This window comes from Salvelinus alpinus, chromosome 2 (genome assembly GCF_045679555.1).
Source record: "Salvelinus alpinus chromosome 2, SLU_Salpinus.1, whole genome shotgun sequence".
Taxonomy (NCBI): domain Eukaryota; kingdom Metazoa; phylum Chordata; class Actinopteri; order Salmoniformes; family Salmonidae; genus Salvelinus; species Salvelinus alpinus.
The window spans coordinates 112,297,522-112,314,386 of record NC_092087.1 but is presented as its reverse complement, the minus strand read 5'-3'; the positions used below and the strand labels follow the sequence as shown (position 1 = coordinate 112,314,386).

Genomic DNA, 16,865 nt, shown 5'->3' with positions numbered 1-16,865 from the left:
TACCCTGTCGACTACTGATCATTCATCCACACTGTGTGTCTCATCAATGCAGGTCATTTATGACAAATGTATAAAGTATATGTTTTATTAACTCATGAACACCAGCCAGTTTATCAGCCCGGTTTTCTTAGTTTAGGTGTGTTATACTTCTTCACCACCAGAGGGGGACATTAGTCATTTTCCAGTTTAATTTGATTTATTTTGAAACTAAAATGGATGACAGTTTATTCTGATGTAGTGAATATGAGACACTTGGAAACAATTGATTGATTTATAATAGTAAATTATGAATTAGTAGGAATTGTTAAATCCACTATACGATCACAATGACTTTGATAGACATTTTTGTTAGTATATTATAGGGCAGATTTATGTAGAATTGCTGTGGGAGTGCTATTTATATCCTGTCACTACTGATCATTCATCCATACTGTGTGTGTCCCATCATTGCAGCTTTGGAAATAAATTAACTATCCATCTATTGCTCCTTCCTGTGTTGACTCACTGACTTGAGAGACCAGGAAGGTCACACTAGCTCGATAGGTTGATATCTAGCTCAAGCTTCACCTCATGCTTTTCATTAACTGTGTGGTTGTGTTATCTAGTGGGAACCCGTTAGCACGGTGGGCTCTGGTGACTTCTTGCCGTGGGCTCAAGACAACAGATGAAATCAACCTGCTTGCTCCTTTTTGTTTTGTCAACTTTTCGATATTCGTTACTCAGCTCACTGGTCACGATAACAACACCCACCCGTAGCACGCGCTGTTACGTGTAACAATTGATACCGGAGCTACGAGGCATGCGCTGAAATCGCTTAGCAGTAAACTTCAAAGCAGTGTGTCACTTTATCAGCAGTGATCAATGACGTCTGAAGCTTCATTTCGTCCCTAATCTTTTGATATGCAAACACGTTCAACACACATCATGTTTTAGTTGGGTTCTAACTGGTCTCCGGTAGTTGGGCTCCATCTTTCTGACCATAGCTAGTTGACTAAATAGCTAATGTTAGCTGGTTTGCTAAGATAACAGCATATAGCTAATGTTAGCTGGCTAAGATAACTGCATATAGATAATGTTAGCTGGCTGGCTAAGATAACTGCATATAGATAATGATAGCTGGCTAAGATAACTGCATATAGATAATGATAGCTGGCTAAGATAACTGCATATAGATAATGTTAGCTGGCTAAGATAACTGCATATAGGTCATCATATATTGTTAGCTGGCTGACTAAGATAATTCGCTGACCATAGTCACTACTTTTCAGTTTCATGTTTTCTGTGAATTAGACTACGGGAGTTTTGTAACATTTTCCACCTTGGCTTATTGCTAGCACTCTGACTGACTTCTGGAATCTATTTTGGATGTAAGGGATTTTCCCTGCCATCATTCTGTATGTCTCTGCTCTTTTGACCTAGTGTTATGTTTTAGTTGGGCTCCAGCTCGCTGACCATAACCGTGCTGATTGGCTACGCTGGTTAGGCTAATAGCTAGTTGGCTAAATAGCTAATGTTAGCTGGCTGGCTAAGATAACTGCATATAGCTAATGTTAGCTGGCTGGCTAAGATAACTGCTAAGATAACTGCATATAGCTAATGTTAGCTGGCTGGCTAAGATAACTGCATATAGCTAATGTTAGCTGGCTGGCTAAGATAACTGCATATAGCTAATGTTAGCTGGCTGGCTAAGATAACTGCATATAGCTAACATTCTTTGATATTTGGTTAGATGGCATTATGTATTTACAAAACTGTGGTTTACTTTAATCACTCAAGTCATGAGTGCAAATTATTGGTTTAATTTTAAGTTATTTCTGTTGTAGTTTACATCATAGGGAATAGGCTGGTCCTCCATATTACTTCACACCTGACTTTGGCATTCTTCTAAATTCTGATTGGTTTAATGTAATAACTCCAAAAATAGAACTGTATGGTGTTATTTTGCATTTTGCATTGGAAATGTTGGAAATGGAAATGGAACATTGGAAATGTTTTAATATTTTATTTGATATTTTATAAACAGTACAAAAGATACACATACAAACAACATCATAGAAACATTAACTACATCACACCTGCCCAGACCCACTAGAACACACCTCCATCTCCATTAACTACATCACACCTGCCCAGACCCACTAGAACACACCTCCATCTCCATTAACTAAATCACACCTGCCCAGACCCACTAGAACACACCTCCATCTCCATTAACTACATCACACCTGCCCAGACCCACTAGAACACACCTCCATCTCCATTAACTACATCACACCTGTCCAGACCCACTAGAACACACCTCCATCTCCATTAACTACATCAGACCCACTAGAACACACCCCCATCTCCATTAACTACATCACACCTGCCCAGACCCACTGGAACACAGCCAGAGCATTCATCAGCACCTAGCACCTATCCAACTCTGAGGTATCTCACTGCACTCTCAAATGCCATGTTTTGAAATATACAGACAGACAGATTAAAAGTAATTTTACATTGTATAACTGTACTTCTGACAGCTAACTTTCTAACTCCGCCCATAACTTTATGACATCATAACATTCCCAGAAGGATTATTGAGTCATTGTTAGTTTTACACTGAAGATATGACTCTGACGTTGTGCTGTAGAATTTGTGAATTTTGTCTCTTGTATAATAAGGGACTATCATTTGTCCCAACATCACAGGCCACAGACTATTTTTTTATTTTATCCCCTTTTCTCCCCAATTTTCGTGGTATACCAATCGCTAGTAATTACTATCTTGTCTCATCGCTACAACTCCCGTACGGGCTCGGGAGAGACGAAGGTCGAAAGCCATGCGTCCTCCGAAGCACAACCCAACCAAGCCGCACTGCTCCTTAACACAGCGCGCCTCCAACCCGGAAGCCAGCCGCACCAATGTGTCGGAGGAAACACTGTGCACCTGGCCCCCTCGGTTAGCTCGCACTGCGCCCGGCCCGCCACAGGAGTCGCTGGAGCGCGATGAGACAAGGATATCCCTACCGGCCAAACCCTCCCTAACCCGGACGACGCTATGCCAATTGTGCGTCGCCCCACGGACCTCCCGGTCGCAGCCGGCTACGACAGAGCCTGGGCGCGAACCCAGAGACTCTGGAGGCACAGCTAGACCACTGCGCCACCCGGGAGGCCCTCAGGCCACAGACTTTGATGCAGTTAAAGACTTCCAAAAGTGTTTCCGCAGTTTAAGATCAACTGAGTTTTTTTAATGGTGTTTCTCCCTGTGCACCTGCCAATGTGAATCCATTGAACGAGACAAGTTACCAGAAAGGACATATTGCCAATGTTCTTCCCATTAATAACCTGAATGACAATTAACTTGTGGGCGGTTGTGGTGATGACGTCCTATTCGATGACGTCGTCCATCGGGATTGCCCAAAAAAGAAGACGCTCTGGATTGATCACTGGAGTCAGATGTGAAGGAGGAGGTTGATCATCAGGAGTCAGATGTGAAGGAGGAGGTTGATCATCAGGAGTCAGATGTGAAGGAGGAGGTTGATCATCAGGAGTCAGATGTGAAGGAGGAGGTGGATCATCAGGAGTCAGATGTGAAGGAGGAGGTTGATCATCAGGAGTCAGATGTGAAGGAGGAGGTTGATCATCAGGAGTCAGATGTGAAGGAGGAGGTTGATCATCAGGAGTCAGATGTGAAGGAGGAGGTTGATCATCAGGAGTCAGATGTGAAGGGGGAGGTTGATCATCTGGAGTCAGATGTGAAGGAGGAGGTTGATCATCAGGAGTCAGATGTGAAGCAGGAGGTTGATCATCAGGAGTCAGATGTGAAGGAGGAGGTTGATCATCAGGAGTCAGATGTGAAGGAGGAGGTTGATCATCAGTGAACCTCTTGGCTTGTGGCTGGGCTGGCGTTTCCACTTCCAGCTTGGTCATATATTTTGATACATTGAATGTTGATATTGTGAATCTATGTTATATATTTGTACCTCCTGTTTCATGAAGTGATGTCACTAAGTACTGCCCCTATATATAAAATGCATTCGGAAAGCATTCAGACCCCTTCACTTTTTCCACATTTTGTTACGTTACAGCCTTATTCTAAAATTGATTAAATCGTTTTTCCCCCTAATCAATCTACACAATACCCAATAATGACATCACAATACCCCATAAGACATCACATTGCCCCATAATGACAAAGCAAAAACAGGTAAATAAATGAAAAAATTAGATTTTCTTTAAAAAACAAGGACCCCAAACTTTTGAACGATAGTGTAAATCTACATGATGTATTGTTACACCATGTAGGAGCAGGATAGACCTAGCCTGTTCATTATATACATCTACATGATGTATTGTTACACCGTGTATAGACCTAGTCTGTTCATTATATACATCTACATGATGTATTGTTACACCATGTAGGAGCAGTATAGACCTAGTCTGTTCATTATATACATGATGTATTGTTACACCATGTAGGAGCAGTATAGACCTAGTCTGTTCATTATATTCATCTACATTATGTATTGTTGCACCATGCAGGAGCAGTATAGACCTAGTCTGTTCATTATATACATCTACATGATGTATTGTTACACCATGTAGGAGCAGTATAGACCTAGTCTGTTCATTATATACATCTACATGATGTATTGTTACACCATGTAGGAGCAGTATAGACCTAGTCTGTTCATTATATACATCTACATGATGTATTGATACACCGTGTAGGAGCAGTATGGACCTACAGTAGCTAGCTGCTAATTTAGATTTAGTTTGACTTAATGAAACTGCCTTAAATGTGCTGTAGTAAACATTTTTTTACTCGCACTAATCAATCAACACATTCCTGTCTTTGTATGTCTCAATATAATAGTATTATTTAATTAAATCCATTTAAAATAATCTTTGTCTGAAAATGAAATATGATCCTCAACTGCGTTTCCCCTCCAGTCAGCAGACCGCGATGTGCGTCTTTCAGGCGATGCTGCCAGCGTGACGTATAATCTAGTGGACGGTTCTTCATAATCAGCTCGTCAACCACCTCGGTAGCTTGCTAGCCAACATAGCCGAAAGATTCAAGCTATTTATACGCTTTCGGTGTATATTAGCTACTGTGTTTTAGACACACTTCTGTCGTATCTACTTGTTAACCTATTTAATTGAATATTACGTTATTTTGTATTAGTCAGCTATAGTAGCTGGCTGGTTAAGTTAGCACTAGCCTAGTCGCTAATGATAGCTAGCTAGCTAACATCCCCGAACATGAGGTCACTAAACTTCTCCCCTCCTGTTGAAGAAGAGGTCTGCTGGACGGAGAAAGAGGGTCTGTGGCTGAACATTGTCGTGAAAGAGGAGGAGGAAGAAGAGGATGTCACAGTAAAACAAGAAGTAGAAGGTGTGGCTGTTACAGTGAAAGAAGAAGAGAAAGACGTTTCAGTGAAAGAAGAGGAAGACTCGTTCAGAGTGAAAGAGGAGGAAGATGTTACAGTGAAAGAAGAGGAGGAAGAGGAGGATGCAGTTTTTGGAGTGAAGAAGGAAGGAGAGATTACTGTCACATTGGAAGATGAAGAGGTGGAGATAGGAGATCTGATTAACACCAGTAAGTACTGCCTTAAATGTGTTTTTAACTTTGGATATTCAGAGTTGGCTCGTCAACACCTCTTCAACGGAGGGCCCAGGATGATGACTGATATGTCTAGAATCAGACGACGTAGAGAGCAAGCTACCCCTTGTTTTCTCCGTTCCGTTTCCAAAAGTGACTTAACATATATATTTGAGAAGGGTCTATCTGCTGACTGCAGACTGGGGGGCACCGCATGTAGTGATGTTTTACGACACACCGTGCCCCCCAATAGTGCCATGTGAGAGTTGGGTTGGCTACAACAAAGATTATGGATATACTGACAAGATGTCTCTCCGCCCTAACAAGGGGAGTCGATGTCCACAAAGCGGCACTGTGGGTTGTCTATCTCCCGCCTATCCTTTCTTTGGATTGGTGGATTAATCTTATTATTGTAATCTATTGTTTATGTTCTATGAGGGTTGTTGTCGTCAACCGCCTGTATTCAATGGAGAGAGATGCTAAGCTACTAGCATGAATATGCATAGCGATCTGGAGACAACTCCTATAGTGTTTTTATCAAAGTTGTCGGTATGTCACGTGTCCACATAACAACTTAATCATTACGAAACTTCTGTTAGATCAAGTAAACCTCACGTAGCAAATAAGCCATTCATTTTGTTGTTGACCAAATTCGACACTTTCCACATTGGGTTGATAATTGTTTCCACTTGGATACAACCTACTGTAGCCTACTGGCATGACCTAGAGAGATACAACCTACTGTAGCCTACTGGCATGACCTAGAGAGATACAACCTACTGTAGTCTACTGGCATGACCTAGAGAGATACAACCTACTGTAACCTACTGGCATGACCTAGAGAGTTACAACCTACTGTATCCTACTGGCTTTGATCTAGAGAGATACAACCTACTGTAGCCTACTGGTATGACCTAGAGAGATACAACCTACTGTAACCTAATGGCATGACCTAGAGAGTTACAACCTACTGTAGCTTACTGGCATGACCTAGAGAGATACAACCTACTGTAGCCTACTGGCATGACCTAGAGAGATACAACATACTGTAGGTATTGGCCAAAATGTAATATCGGTGCATCCCTTTATTCTAAAATGTATCACAATACCCCATAATGACAAAGCAAAAACAGGTTTAGGTTTTTTTCAAATGTATTGAAACTATTCCCCAGGATAACTAGTCTCAGAGTAATGTAAGATCTCAGGATAACTAGTCTCAGAGTAATGTAAGATCCCAGGATAACTAGTCTCAGAGTAATGTAAGATCCCAGGATAACTAGTCTCAGAGTAATGTAAGATCCCAGCATAACTAGTCTCAGAGTAATGTAAGATCCCAGGATAACTAGTCTCAGAGTAATGTTAGATCCCAGGATAACTAGTCTCAGAGTAATGTAAGATCCCAGCATAACTAGTCTCAGAGTAATGTAAGATCCCAGCATAACTAGTCTCAGAGTAATGTAAGATCCCAGGATAACTAGTCTCAGAGTAATGTAAGATGCTTGGAAAAAGAAGCTGAAAAGAATAACAGAACGGCACCATTAGAACTAAAATGTGTCGCCTGGATGTCAGACCCCCAACCCTCCAAACTGTAAATAAATAATAAAATGTGTATCCTGGATGTCAGAACCCCAACCCTCCAAACTGTAAATAAATATTAAAATGTGTATCCTGGATGTCAGAACCCCAACCCTCCAAACTAAATAAATAATAAAATGTGTCCCTGGATGTCAGACCCCCAACCCTCCAAACTGTAAATAAATATTAAAATGTGTATCCTGGATGTCAGAACCCCAACCCTCCAAACTAAATAAATAATAAAATGTGTATCCTGGATGTCAGACCCCCAACCCTCCAAACTAAATAAATAATAAAATGTGTCCCTGGATGTCAGACCTCCAAACTGTAAATAAATAATAAAATGTGTCTCCTTGGCAACATTAGAACCTCGGTACGTTTACTGTGTACTGGGTCGAGACAAAGGAATGATGTAAACAAATAATCCAAAATATTTTTGTCAATGAGACAGTATGTAAACAAAGGAATGACCGAACCCCATTTGGTGACTGAATGCTTGTAAGAAACTAGATGATCAAAACATTAGATCACATCAAATAAGCCTGAGTGGTTTCACCTCCTCCCAGACTATACTGGATACTACAGTTATAACTATGCATAGCTATACAGGATACTACAGTTATACAGGATACTACAGTTATACAGGATACTACAGTTATAACTATACACAGTTATACAGGATACTACAGTTATACAGGATACTACAGTTATAACTATACATAGTTATACAGGATACTACAGTTATACAGGATACTACAGTTATACAGGATAATACAGTTATACAGGGTACTACAGTTATACAGGATACTACAGTTATAACTATACATAGTTATACAGGATACTACAGTTATACATGATACTACAGTTATACAGGATACTACAGTTATACATGATTCTACAGTTATACAGGATACTACAGTTATACAGGATACTACAGTTATACAGGATACTACAGTTATAACTATACACAGTTATACAGGATACTACAGTTATAACTATACATAGTTATTCCAAAGGTGGGCTACTTACTATCCACTGTTTGCAAGCCACCGTTGCTGATCTATTTTATTTATTTATTTCACCTTTATTTAACCAGGTAGGCAAGTTGAGAACAAGTTCTCATTTACAACTGCGACCTGGCCAAGATAAAGCAAAGCAGTTCGACACATACAAAAACACAGAGTTACACATGGAGTGTAACAAACATGCAGTCAATAATACAGTAGAAAAATAAGTCTATATACAATGTGAGAAAGTGAGGTGAGATAAGGGAGGTAAAGGCAAAAAAAGGCCATGGTGGTGAAGTAAATACAATATAGCAAGTAAAACACTGGAATGGTAGATTTGCAGTGGAAGAATGTGCAAAGTAGAAATAGAAATAATGGGGTGCAAAGGAGCAAAATAAATAAATACAGTAGGGGAAGAGGTAGTTGTTTGGGCTAAATTATAGATGGGCTATGTACAGGTGCAGTAATCTGTGAGCTGCTCTGACAGCTGGTGCTTAAAGCTAGTGAGGGAGATAAGTGTTTCCAGTTTCAGAGATTTTTGTAGTTCGTTCCAGTCATTGGCAGCAGAGAACTGGAAGGAGAGGCGGCCAAAGGAGGAATTGGTTTTGGGGGTGACCAGAGAGATATACCTGCTGGAGCGCGTGCTACAGGTGGGTGTGTCAAATCAGAGGGCCTGTTGTCCGGACCTCCGGGATTCTTTATGGGGGTGCCATAGGGTTCAATCCTCGGGCCGACTCTCTTCTCTGTATACATCAATGATGTTGCTCTTGCTGCTGGTGATTCTCTGATACACATCAACGCAGACGACACCATTCTGTATACTTCTGGCCCCTCTTTGGACACTGTTAATTAACCTCCAGACGAGCTTCAATGCCATACAACTCTCCTTCCGTGGCCTCCAACTGCTCTTAAAAGCAAGTAAAACTAAATGCATGCTATTCAACCGATCACTGCCCGCACCTGCTCGCCCGTCCAGCATCACTACTCTGGACGGCTCTGACTTAGAATACGTGGACAACTACAAATGCCTAGGTGTCTGGTTAAACTGTAAATTCTCCATACAGACTCACATTAAGCATCTCCCATCCAAAATTAAATCTAGAATCGGCTTCCTATTTCGCAACAAAGCGTCCTTCACTCATGCTGCCAAACATACCCTCGTAAAACTGACTATCCTACCGATCCTTTACTTCAGTGATGTAATTTTCAAAATAGCCTCCAACACTCTACTCAGCAAACTGGATGTAGTCTATCACAGTGACATCCGTTTTGTCACCAAAGCCCCATATACCACCCACCACTGCGACCTGTATGCTCTCGTTGGCTGGCCCTCGCTACATATTCGTAGCCAAACCACCTGGCTCCAGGTCATCTATAAGTCTTTGCTAGGCCGCCTTAACTCAGCTCACTGGTCACCATAGCAACACCCACCCGTAGCACGCGCTCCAGGAGGTATATCTCACTGGTCACCATAGCAACACCCACCCGTAGCACGCGCTCCAGGAGGTATATCTCACTGGTCACCATAGCAACACTCACCCATAGGACGCGCTCCAGGAAGTATATCTCACTGGTCATCCCCAAAGCCAACACCTCTTTTGGCCGCCTTTCCTTCCAGTTCTCTGCTGCCAGTGACTGGAACGAATTGCAAAAATCGCTGAAGTTGGAGACTTATATCTCCCTCACTAGCTTTAAGAATCAACTATCTGAGCAGCTTACCGATCGCTGCAGCTGTACACAGCCCATCTGTAAGTAGCCCATCTGACTTCCTACCTCATCCCCATGTTTTTTTTCTTCTTTTTTTGCTCACACCAGTATTTCTACTTGCACATCATCATCTGCACATCTATCACTCCAGTGTTAATTTGCTAAATTGTAATTACTTTGCTACTATGGCCTATTTTTTGCCTTACCTCCGTACTCCATTTGCACACACTATATATCGATTTTTCTATTGTGTTATTGACTGTACGTTTGTTTATCCCACGTGTAACTCTGTGTTGTTTTTGTTGCACTGCTTTGCTTTATCTTGGCCAGGTCGCAGTTGTAAATGAGAACTTGTTCTCAACTAGCCTACCTGGTTAAATAAAGGTGACATAAAATAATAATAATAATAAATATCATAACTTTATTGACAACACCCAAATTGATACTGTCATTAACGCGGTTCTTCAATAATTACACATCATTCTTAATACTGTAGCTGTTTAGTTAGTCACATGTTCAACTATCATCAGCTGATCCAGGAAATCATTTTCTGAATGACAGTCACATGACAAACATCACAACATGCAACAACAACCAAAGTGCTTCTTCATTCATTACTCTGGTAAAGACAGTTATGTCGTGCTCCATGTTGGATCCAACATCCCGAACAAATTGATGTTTATAATGTTATTGTCTGCTTGATTTACTGTAGGGTCTCGTTAGTCTGTTTGCACACAGAGATACTTAGCTCATAATGTGTAGAGAACTGTTCCTTGATGGATAGACTATTGAACAACACACAGAGCTATTTTCCTTTTATTTGTTGTTAGGTGAAGTTATGGGTCCTACAGTAGGTCTATGTTGTTGTTAGGTAAAGTTATGGGTCCTACAGTAGGTCTATGTTGTTAGCTGAAGTTATGGGTCCTAGGGTACACTATGTCATGCAACAACAACCAAATTGCTTCTTTGTTCATTACAGGTTTATTTGTTGTTAGGTGAAGTAATGGGCCAATTTGGCAAACAGTGTACAAACCCTCATTGTCAGGCTGATGGAAAAGCCAAAGAGCATTTTACTGGTTGAAGTGTTTTTTAAATACAGAGCGGTTGATTTGCGATGATGACACAAACATTATATTAAGCAGGACATTCATACGAGCATTACAATTATAATCCAAAGTAGTGTTAAATGCACTCATAAGCAACCTGGAAATGGAGTTTACTCCCCTGAGTTTTCCCCTTTTCACATTCAGAATAGTTTGTGAAAAACTAAAATCTTTGCTCACCATTTTTGCTCCTGGCAGATATACTACGTCCATAACTAGTGGTTTCCTCATTACCAGATATACTACATCCATAACTAGTGGTTTCCTCATTAGCAGATATACTACATCCATAACTAGTGGTTTCCTAATTAGCAGATATACTACATCCATAACTATCGGTTTCCTCATTAGCAAGGAGGAGTTTCTACAATCAAATTGTATGTGCTTTGCCCTCGTGCCGCAATTTTATTAAACACAGAAAGGGGCCTATATTGGAGACCAAAAGTCGTCTGGCACACTGCTTAGAGTTTCAACAACATGAATAACTTATTTCTAGTCTACAATCTTAGATGTTACTACTAATGTGAAAGCAAGACAATCTATGACTATTTTTGCTCATTTTAAGACAATTGTCAAATAATTGTAACATTCATTACAGACATCAATTGTTATACAACATCATGGCTACGCTGTTGGCATCACCTTTTACAGTGGATTACCGCTGTTGTGGGCCTTCAATCATCTGTCTGACTTTGTTGTTCACACAGGAGAGAAACGGGACTATCGTGGATCCTCTGGGGAGCCTCAACAACCTCATGATGCTGAAGAGGCAGAGAAGAGTCTCTCCAGATCAGAACACCTCAATAAACACCTGCAGAGATCCACAGGGAAGAGAACTCACTGCTGCTCTGACTGTGGGAAGAGATTCACCTCATCAGGCATTAAAATTCATCAGAGAACACACACAGGAGAGAACCCTTATAGCTGTGGTCAATGTGGGAAGAGTTTTACTACACCTGGCCAGCTGACGTTACACCAGAGAACACACACAGGAGAGAAATCTTATAGCTGTGTTCAATGTGGGAAGAGTTTTACTACATCTAGCAATCTGACTCTACACCAGAGAACACACACAGGAGAGAAATCTTATAGCTGTGGTCAATGTGGGAAGAGTTTTTGTAGAACTGGCCAGCTGACATTACACCAGAGAACACACACAGGAGAGAAACCTTACAGCTGTAATCAATGTGGGAAGAGATGTACTACATCTGGCCAGCTGATGTCACACCAGAGAACACACACAGGAGAGAAACCTTATAGCTGTGGTCAATGTGGGAAGAGTTTTGGTAGAACTGGCCAGCTGACATTACACCAGAGAACACACACAGGAGAGAAACCTTATAGCTGTGGTCAATGTGGGAAGAGTTTTCCTGCATCTAGAACTTTGACTAGACACCAGAGAATACACACAGGAGAGAAACCTTATAGCTGTGGTCAATGTGGGAAGAGTTTTGGTCGATCTGGCCAGCTGACATCACACCAGAGAATACACACAGGAGAGAAACCTTATGGCTGTGATCAATGTGGGAAGAGTTTTGGTCGATCTGGCCATCTGGTATCACACCAGAGAACACACACAGGAGAGAAATCTTATAGCTGTGGTCAATGTGACATGAGATACTCTGATAAAAGATCTCTGATCAAACATCAGAAACTACATACATGAAGGAGTTGTTTCGTGATATCAATGAATTAATTAATGTCACAATGTAGAATGTTTTAACATTGTATTAGGAGTATTTTAATGATGTCACAATGTAGAATGTTTGAGTATTTTAAGGAGTTTCACAATGAACCCTAATTCAATTGTTTTCAGCGTGATATGGATATTAGCCTTGGGAAAAGTCCAGGCTCTGAATTGAAAGAGTACTATTTAAGTGATTTAACAAAAAGTGACTAACACAACAAGAGCTGTGTTACACTTACCGTGTTGGTGACCCACTTGAATCAAAATGCAACACTTCAAAATGTAACTTGCTGTTTTCTACAAGTTGTCCTCTAACCAGGGATGTACACATTATTCCCAGATTCCGTGTGGTTTTTGAGCTGATAGTTTTAACAGGACGTGAAACCTCATCTCCCTCCTCCCGGCACAGTTGATTTTAACATTATATCGATGAGTGATGACAAATAAGTGTTGCGTTCCTTTGTTTAGCGACCCCTAAATTTAAATACATCACTCCCAAAAGTAGCTGACTGTCTTCTGCAGGTTGTCCTCTAACCAGTGAGGTAAAATATATCTCCCATTTCCATGTGTTTTTTTTAGTTGTGTTAGTTTCAACAGCAGGTACAACCTGATTTCCCCCCTAATTGATATCAGTGATTTATTGCTACTTGTCAAAACAACAGTGTTTCTGGTGCTTGTGCAGTTTATAAGGAGCTTGTTTAAATAAATACAAGTAATATGATTATTGTGGCAGATGTTTGTGTATATAGCACATTTTACGTTTAGGTTTTCAATTTATCACAAACTGTTTCTGCTTTTGGACTATTGATTTGGACACGTTTAAACTGTGACATTGGGGATATCCCACCTAGCAAACTGTGACATTGGGGATATCCCACCTAGCAAAATGTCACTGAAAATAAGACTATGACCGACATACAATATAAGTTTGGTTTTAGTTGAAAGTGTAAAAGAAAACTATTTAATTTCAACGTACTCGCAGCTTATACACATGGACGCAGTATAATAAATCGGTCTATAATCAATTTTATTAACAATCATAATAAATTGAGTCATAAATATAAAATATATTTGTTGTCCTAAGGGGAAGGTGTTACAGTCTGGTTTTTCCATTTATGTTTTGAGGTTGGACTTTAGCACGTGTAGCTCGTTAGCACGTCTAGTTCGTTAGCATGTAGGACTCACCGATTGGTGTCACCTCGTTAGTCAGTAGGTGTTACACCTGTGCTGGCTTGTCCATCTCGTTAGTGGGAAGGTGTTTCACCTGAGCTGGTCCAGGTTCTATTTAAGAGTGTCTGGCCCAGTGCTCCAGTTGTCTTGATAGATGTGGAGAGTCAACACCTTTAGTTGCGCCACCTTTTTTGGTTTGCTTCCTGTCTTTAAGTTTGGTGTGGGTTTTTCTTTTGTTTGCCTCTTTTTGGGCAGATTTAGTGGGTCTCATGGTGGGTGTCTTTTAGGTCCCAGTTGTTGTTACTTGTCAATTTTCAGTGGACACCCCCATGGTGTCTTTCAGAACCAATCCTAAAAAACGAGCTTATATTTTGGGTTGGGTTGGATATAGCGTCATATTGTTTATATTTTAATCAATGGCATTTCCTTGCAATGTTCATTAGTCTTTCAGTTGTTATTCTTCTGTTTTTTATCCTCTTATGTTTGTTGTGTACTAAATATTTCATTTTTTTTCTTAGTTTTTTCCTGTGAAGCCATTGTGTTGCATCCATGTCTGACATGTGCTGTATAAATGAAGCTTGATTTGAAAATATCAACAGACTCTTGGTCCATCTTAGTATGAAAAACAGAATCACTTTTCCAGCCTGCTGAAGGCTTGGTGGAGTGGTAAACACCACCCCCGGCTCTACCAGGGGCTTGAGGTGGTCTCCCACAGCTCTGCTGGTGAAGTGGTAAACACCACCCCCGGCTCTACCAGGGGCTTGAGGTGGTCTCCCACAGCTCTGCTTATGTCATGTTCTGTGGCCTTGCTGTTCCATTTCTTGACTGCCCCTGCAACACAGAAAGAAACACATTTAGTCATATTATATAAAACTCTCAAAGTAATGGATATGGAGCATCTATGGCCTCAGTTACACCTGGCACCTAAATGTGACTTCTGTCATCTGATCACTCCAAGCTGCATTAGGTTCAGATCTACCAGGATGGGCCTTGACATAGTCTGGATGCAGTCAGGCCACTGAATATGCATCAGCAATATAAAGAGATGGGGTGAATTAGTGGGGAAAAGTACATTCTACATAAATTACCTTCATAATATCAAAGAACAAATGTGTGTGTCTGAGGGGAAATTAACTTTCATACAGCCAAAAGGGGTGAGAAATTACACCAATATCAGTGGACAATTTGCACTAATGTAAATAAACATAGATGATGGAACATATTCCCTTTTGCTGACGTGATGAACCACTAAGGGGACATAAATATTTACCATCTAAACCATGTGTGACCTCTCACCTCTCTGGCTGTAGAAGTGTTCTTCCTAACCAGTCCCTCAACAGCTCTCTGACTGAGCTCCACCCTCACTGGGTCTTCAGAGGAGAGGAAGGCTGAGGAGGGATGGAAGGATGAATGGATCAGTCAGTCAATAAAGTGTAGAGTTGCTGTCTGACAAAATAACTATTTTAGTAGTTCATTAAAGTAAATAAGGAATTATGACTGCTGAATACCAACTATCAATCACTTAGATCATGTATTTTCAGGTAGAGATACATCCTTGGGACGTCCCGAGCTCATTGAAGTTGACATTTAAAATGGTTAAAGTTAGGGTTTAGGGTAGGGATGTCCCAAGGATCCCAGGTAGCATTGACCATTGTGCCTTCTTCTGTCTCTTTTATATAGCAGGTGATGGGTTCTGACTTCTGTACTTTTAAATATTAAATATCCTTATTATGTGAAATTGAATGAAACAATAATGTATGTTGATGCTAATATGATGTACAATATTCCATGATGTTTCTATATGATAACAATAGAGTAATATATTTAATATGATGTACAATATTCCATGATGTTTCTATATGATAACAATAGAGTAATATATTTAATATGATGTACAATATTCCATGATACCGTAATATATTTAATATAATGTACAATATTCCATAATGTTTCTATATGATAACAATAGAGTAATATATTTAATTTGCCATATACTATTTTTTAACAGTTTCACTAATTAACTTATTCATTATGATTCAACGTCAGTTCACCGTCTCACCTCATACTGTATTGGAGCAGTAGCAGCTGACTGCCCAGTTCACCGTCTCACCTCGTACTGTATTGGAGCAGCAGCAGCTGACTGCCCGGTTCAACATCAGTTCACCGTCTCACCTCATACTGTATTGGAGCAGCAGCAGCTGACTGCCCAGTTCAACGTCAGTTCACCGTCTCACCTCATACTGTATTGGAGCAGCAGCAGCTGACTGCCCAGTTCACCGTCTCACCTCATACTGTATTGGAGCAGCAGCAGCTGACTGCCCAGTTCAACGTCAGTTCACCGTCTCACCTCATACTGTATTGGAGCAGCAGCAGCTGACTGCCCGGTTCAACGTCAGTTCACCGTCTCTCCTCATACTATATTGGAGCAGCAGCTGACTGCCCAGTTCAACATCAGTTCACCGTCTCACCTCATACTGTATTGGAGCAGCAGCAGCTGACTGCCCGGTTCAACGTCAGTTCACCGTCTCACCTCATACTGTATTGGAGCAGCAGCAGCTGACTGCCCGGTTCAACGTCAGTTCACCGTTTCACCTCATACTGTATTGGAGCAGCAGCAGCTGACTGCCCGGTTCAACGTCAGTTCACCGTTTCACCTCATACTGTATTGAAGCAGCAGCAGCTGACTTGATCGTTGATGCTAATCATCATGTTTTGAATATGAGAGTAAATAGAGCCGACTACAACTCTAAAAACGAAGGGTTTAACTGGAGTTGTTCTCAGATCCCCTAAGAACCGTAGGGTTCTTGGCCAATGAAAAACAGCCCCAAAAGGTTCTTCAAAGAACTTGTTAGAAGGTGGGTTCATCGAGGAACCTCCGTTGTTGCTGGACTTCTTCCGGGAACTTCGCAATTACAACTGAAAACGATGGTGACAAGTTTGGATGCGACAACAGGTTAAAAAGGTTAAGTTGGGTTGATGTTTGGCTCTGAATATGTATCGAAATCATTTATATATAATAATATAACATAC

The 16,865-nt window shown here is 40.8% G+C and overlaps 5 protein-coding genes across 5 annotated transcripts in view; 1 reads left to right on the top strand and 4 right to left on the bottom strand.

The window, feature by feature from the left end:
• The window catches only part of LOC139549743 (gastrula zinc finger protein XlCGF17.1-like), a 627,316-nt gene that overhangs the window by 200,325 nt on the left and 410,126 nt on the right, over positions 1 to 16,865 (bottom strand). The window lies entirely within an intron of this gene.
• LOC139548119 (zinc finger protein ZFP2-like) overlaps positions 1 to 16,865 on the bottom strand; it is a 408,144-nt gene that overhangs the window by 112,017 nt on the left and 279,262 nt on the right. The gene's annotated exons all lie outside the window — the stretch shown is intronic.
• The window catches only part of LOC139548854 (zinc finger protein 180-like), a 300,106-nt gene that overhangs the window by 101,085 nt on the left and 182,156 nt on the right, over positions 1 to 16,865 (bottom strand). The gene's annotated exons all lie outside the window — the stretch shown is intronic.
• LOC139550153 (chemotaxis regulatory protein ChePep-like) overlaps positions 1 to 16,865 on the bottom strand; it is a 214,713-nt gene that overhangs the window by 34,726 nt on the left and 163,122 nt on the right. The gene's annotated exons all lie outside the window — the stretch shown is intronic.
• On the top strand, positions 4,997 to 14,427 carry LOC139548803 (zinc finger protein 180-like). The gene is made up of 2 exons (XM_071358658.1): positions 4,997 to 5,583; positions 11,686 to 14,427. The coding sequence occupies exons 1-2, from the start codon at positions 5,247 to 5,249 to the stop codon at positions 12,642 to 12,644; spliced, it is 1,296 nt and encodes a 431-aa protein (XP_071214759.1). The 5' UTR covers positions 4,997 to 5,246; the 3' UTR covers positions 12,645 to 14,427.

What these genes read in the sequence shown, in the direction of transcription:
- LOC139548803 (XM_071358658.1), top strand. Translation starts at nt 5,247, where the DNA reads ATGAGGTCACTAAACTTCTCCCCTCCTGTTGAAGAAGAGGTCTGCTGG. An exon ending in AGGAGATCTGATTAACACCA is followed by an intron (nt 5,584 to 11,685) that starts GTAAGTACTGCC and finishes TTGTTCACACAG; the next exon opens with GAGAGAAACGGGACTATCGT.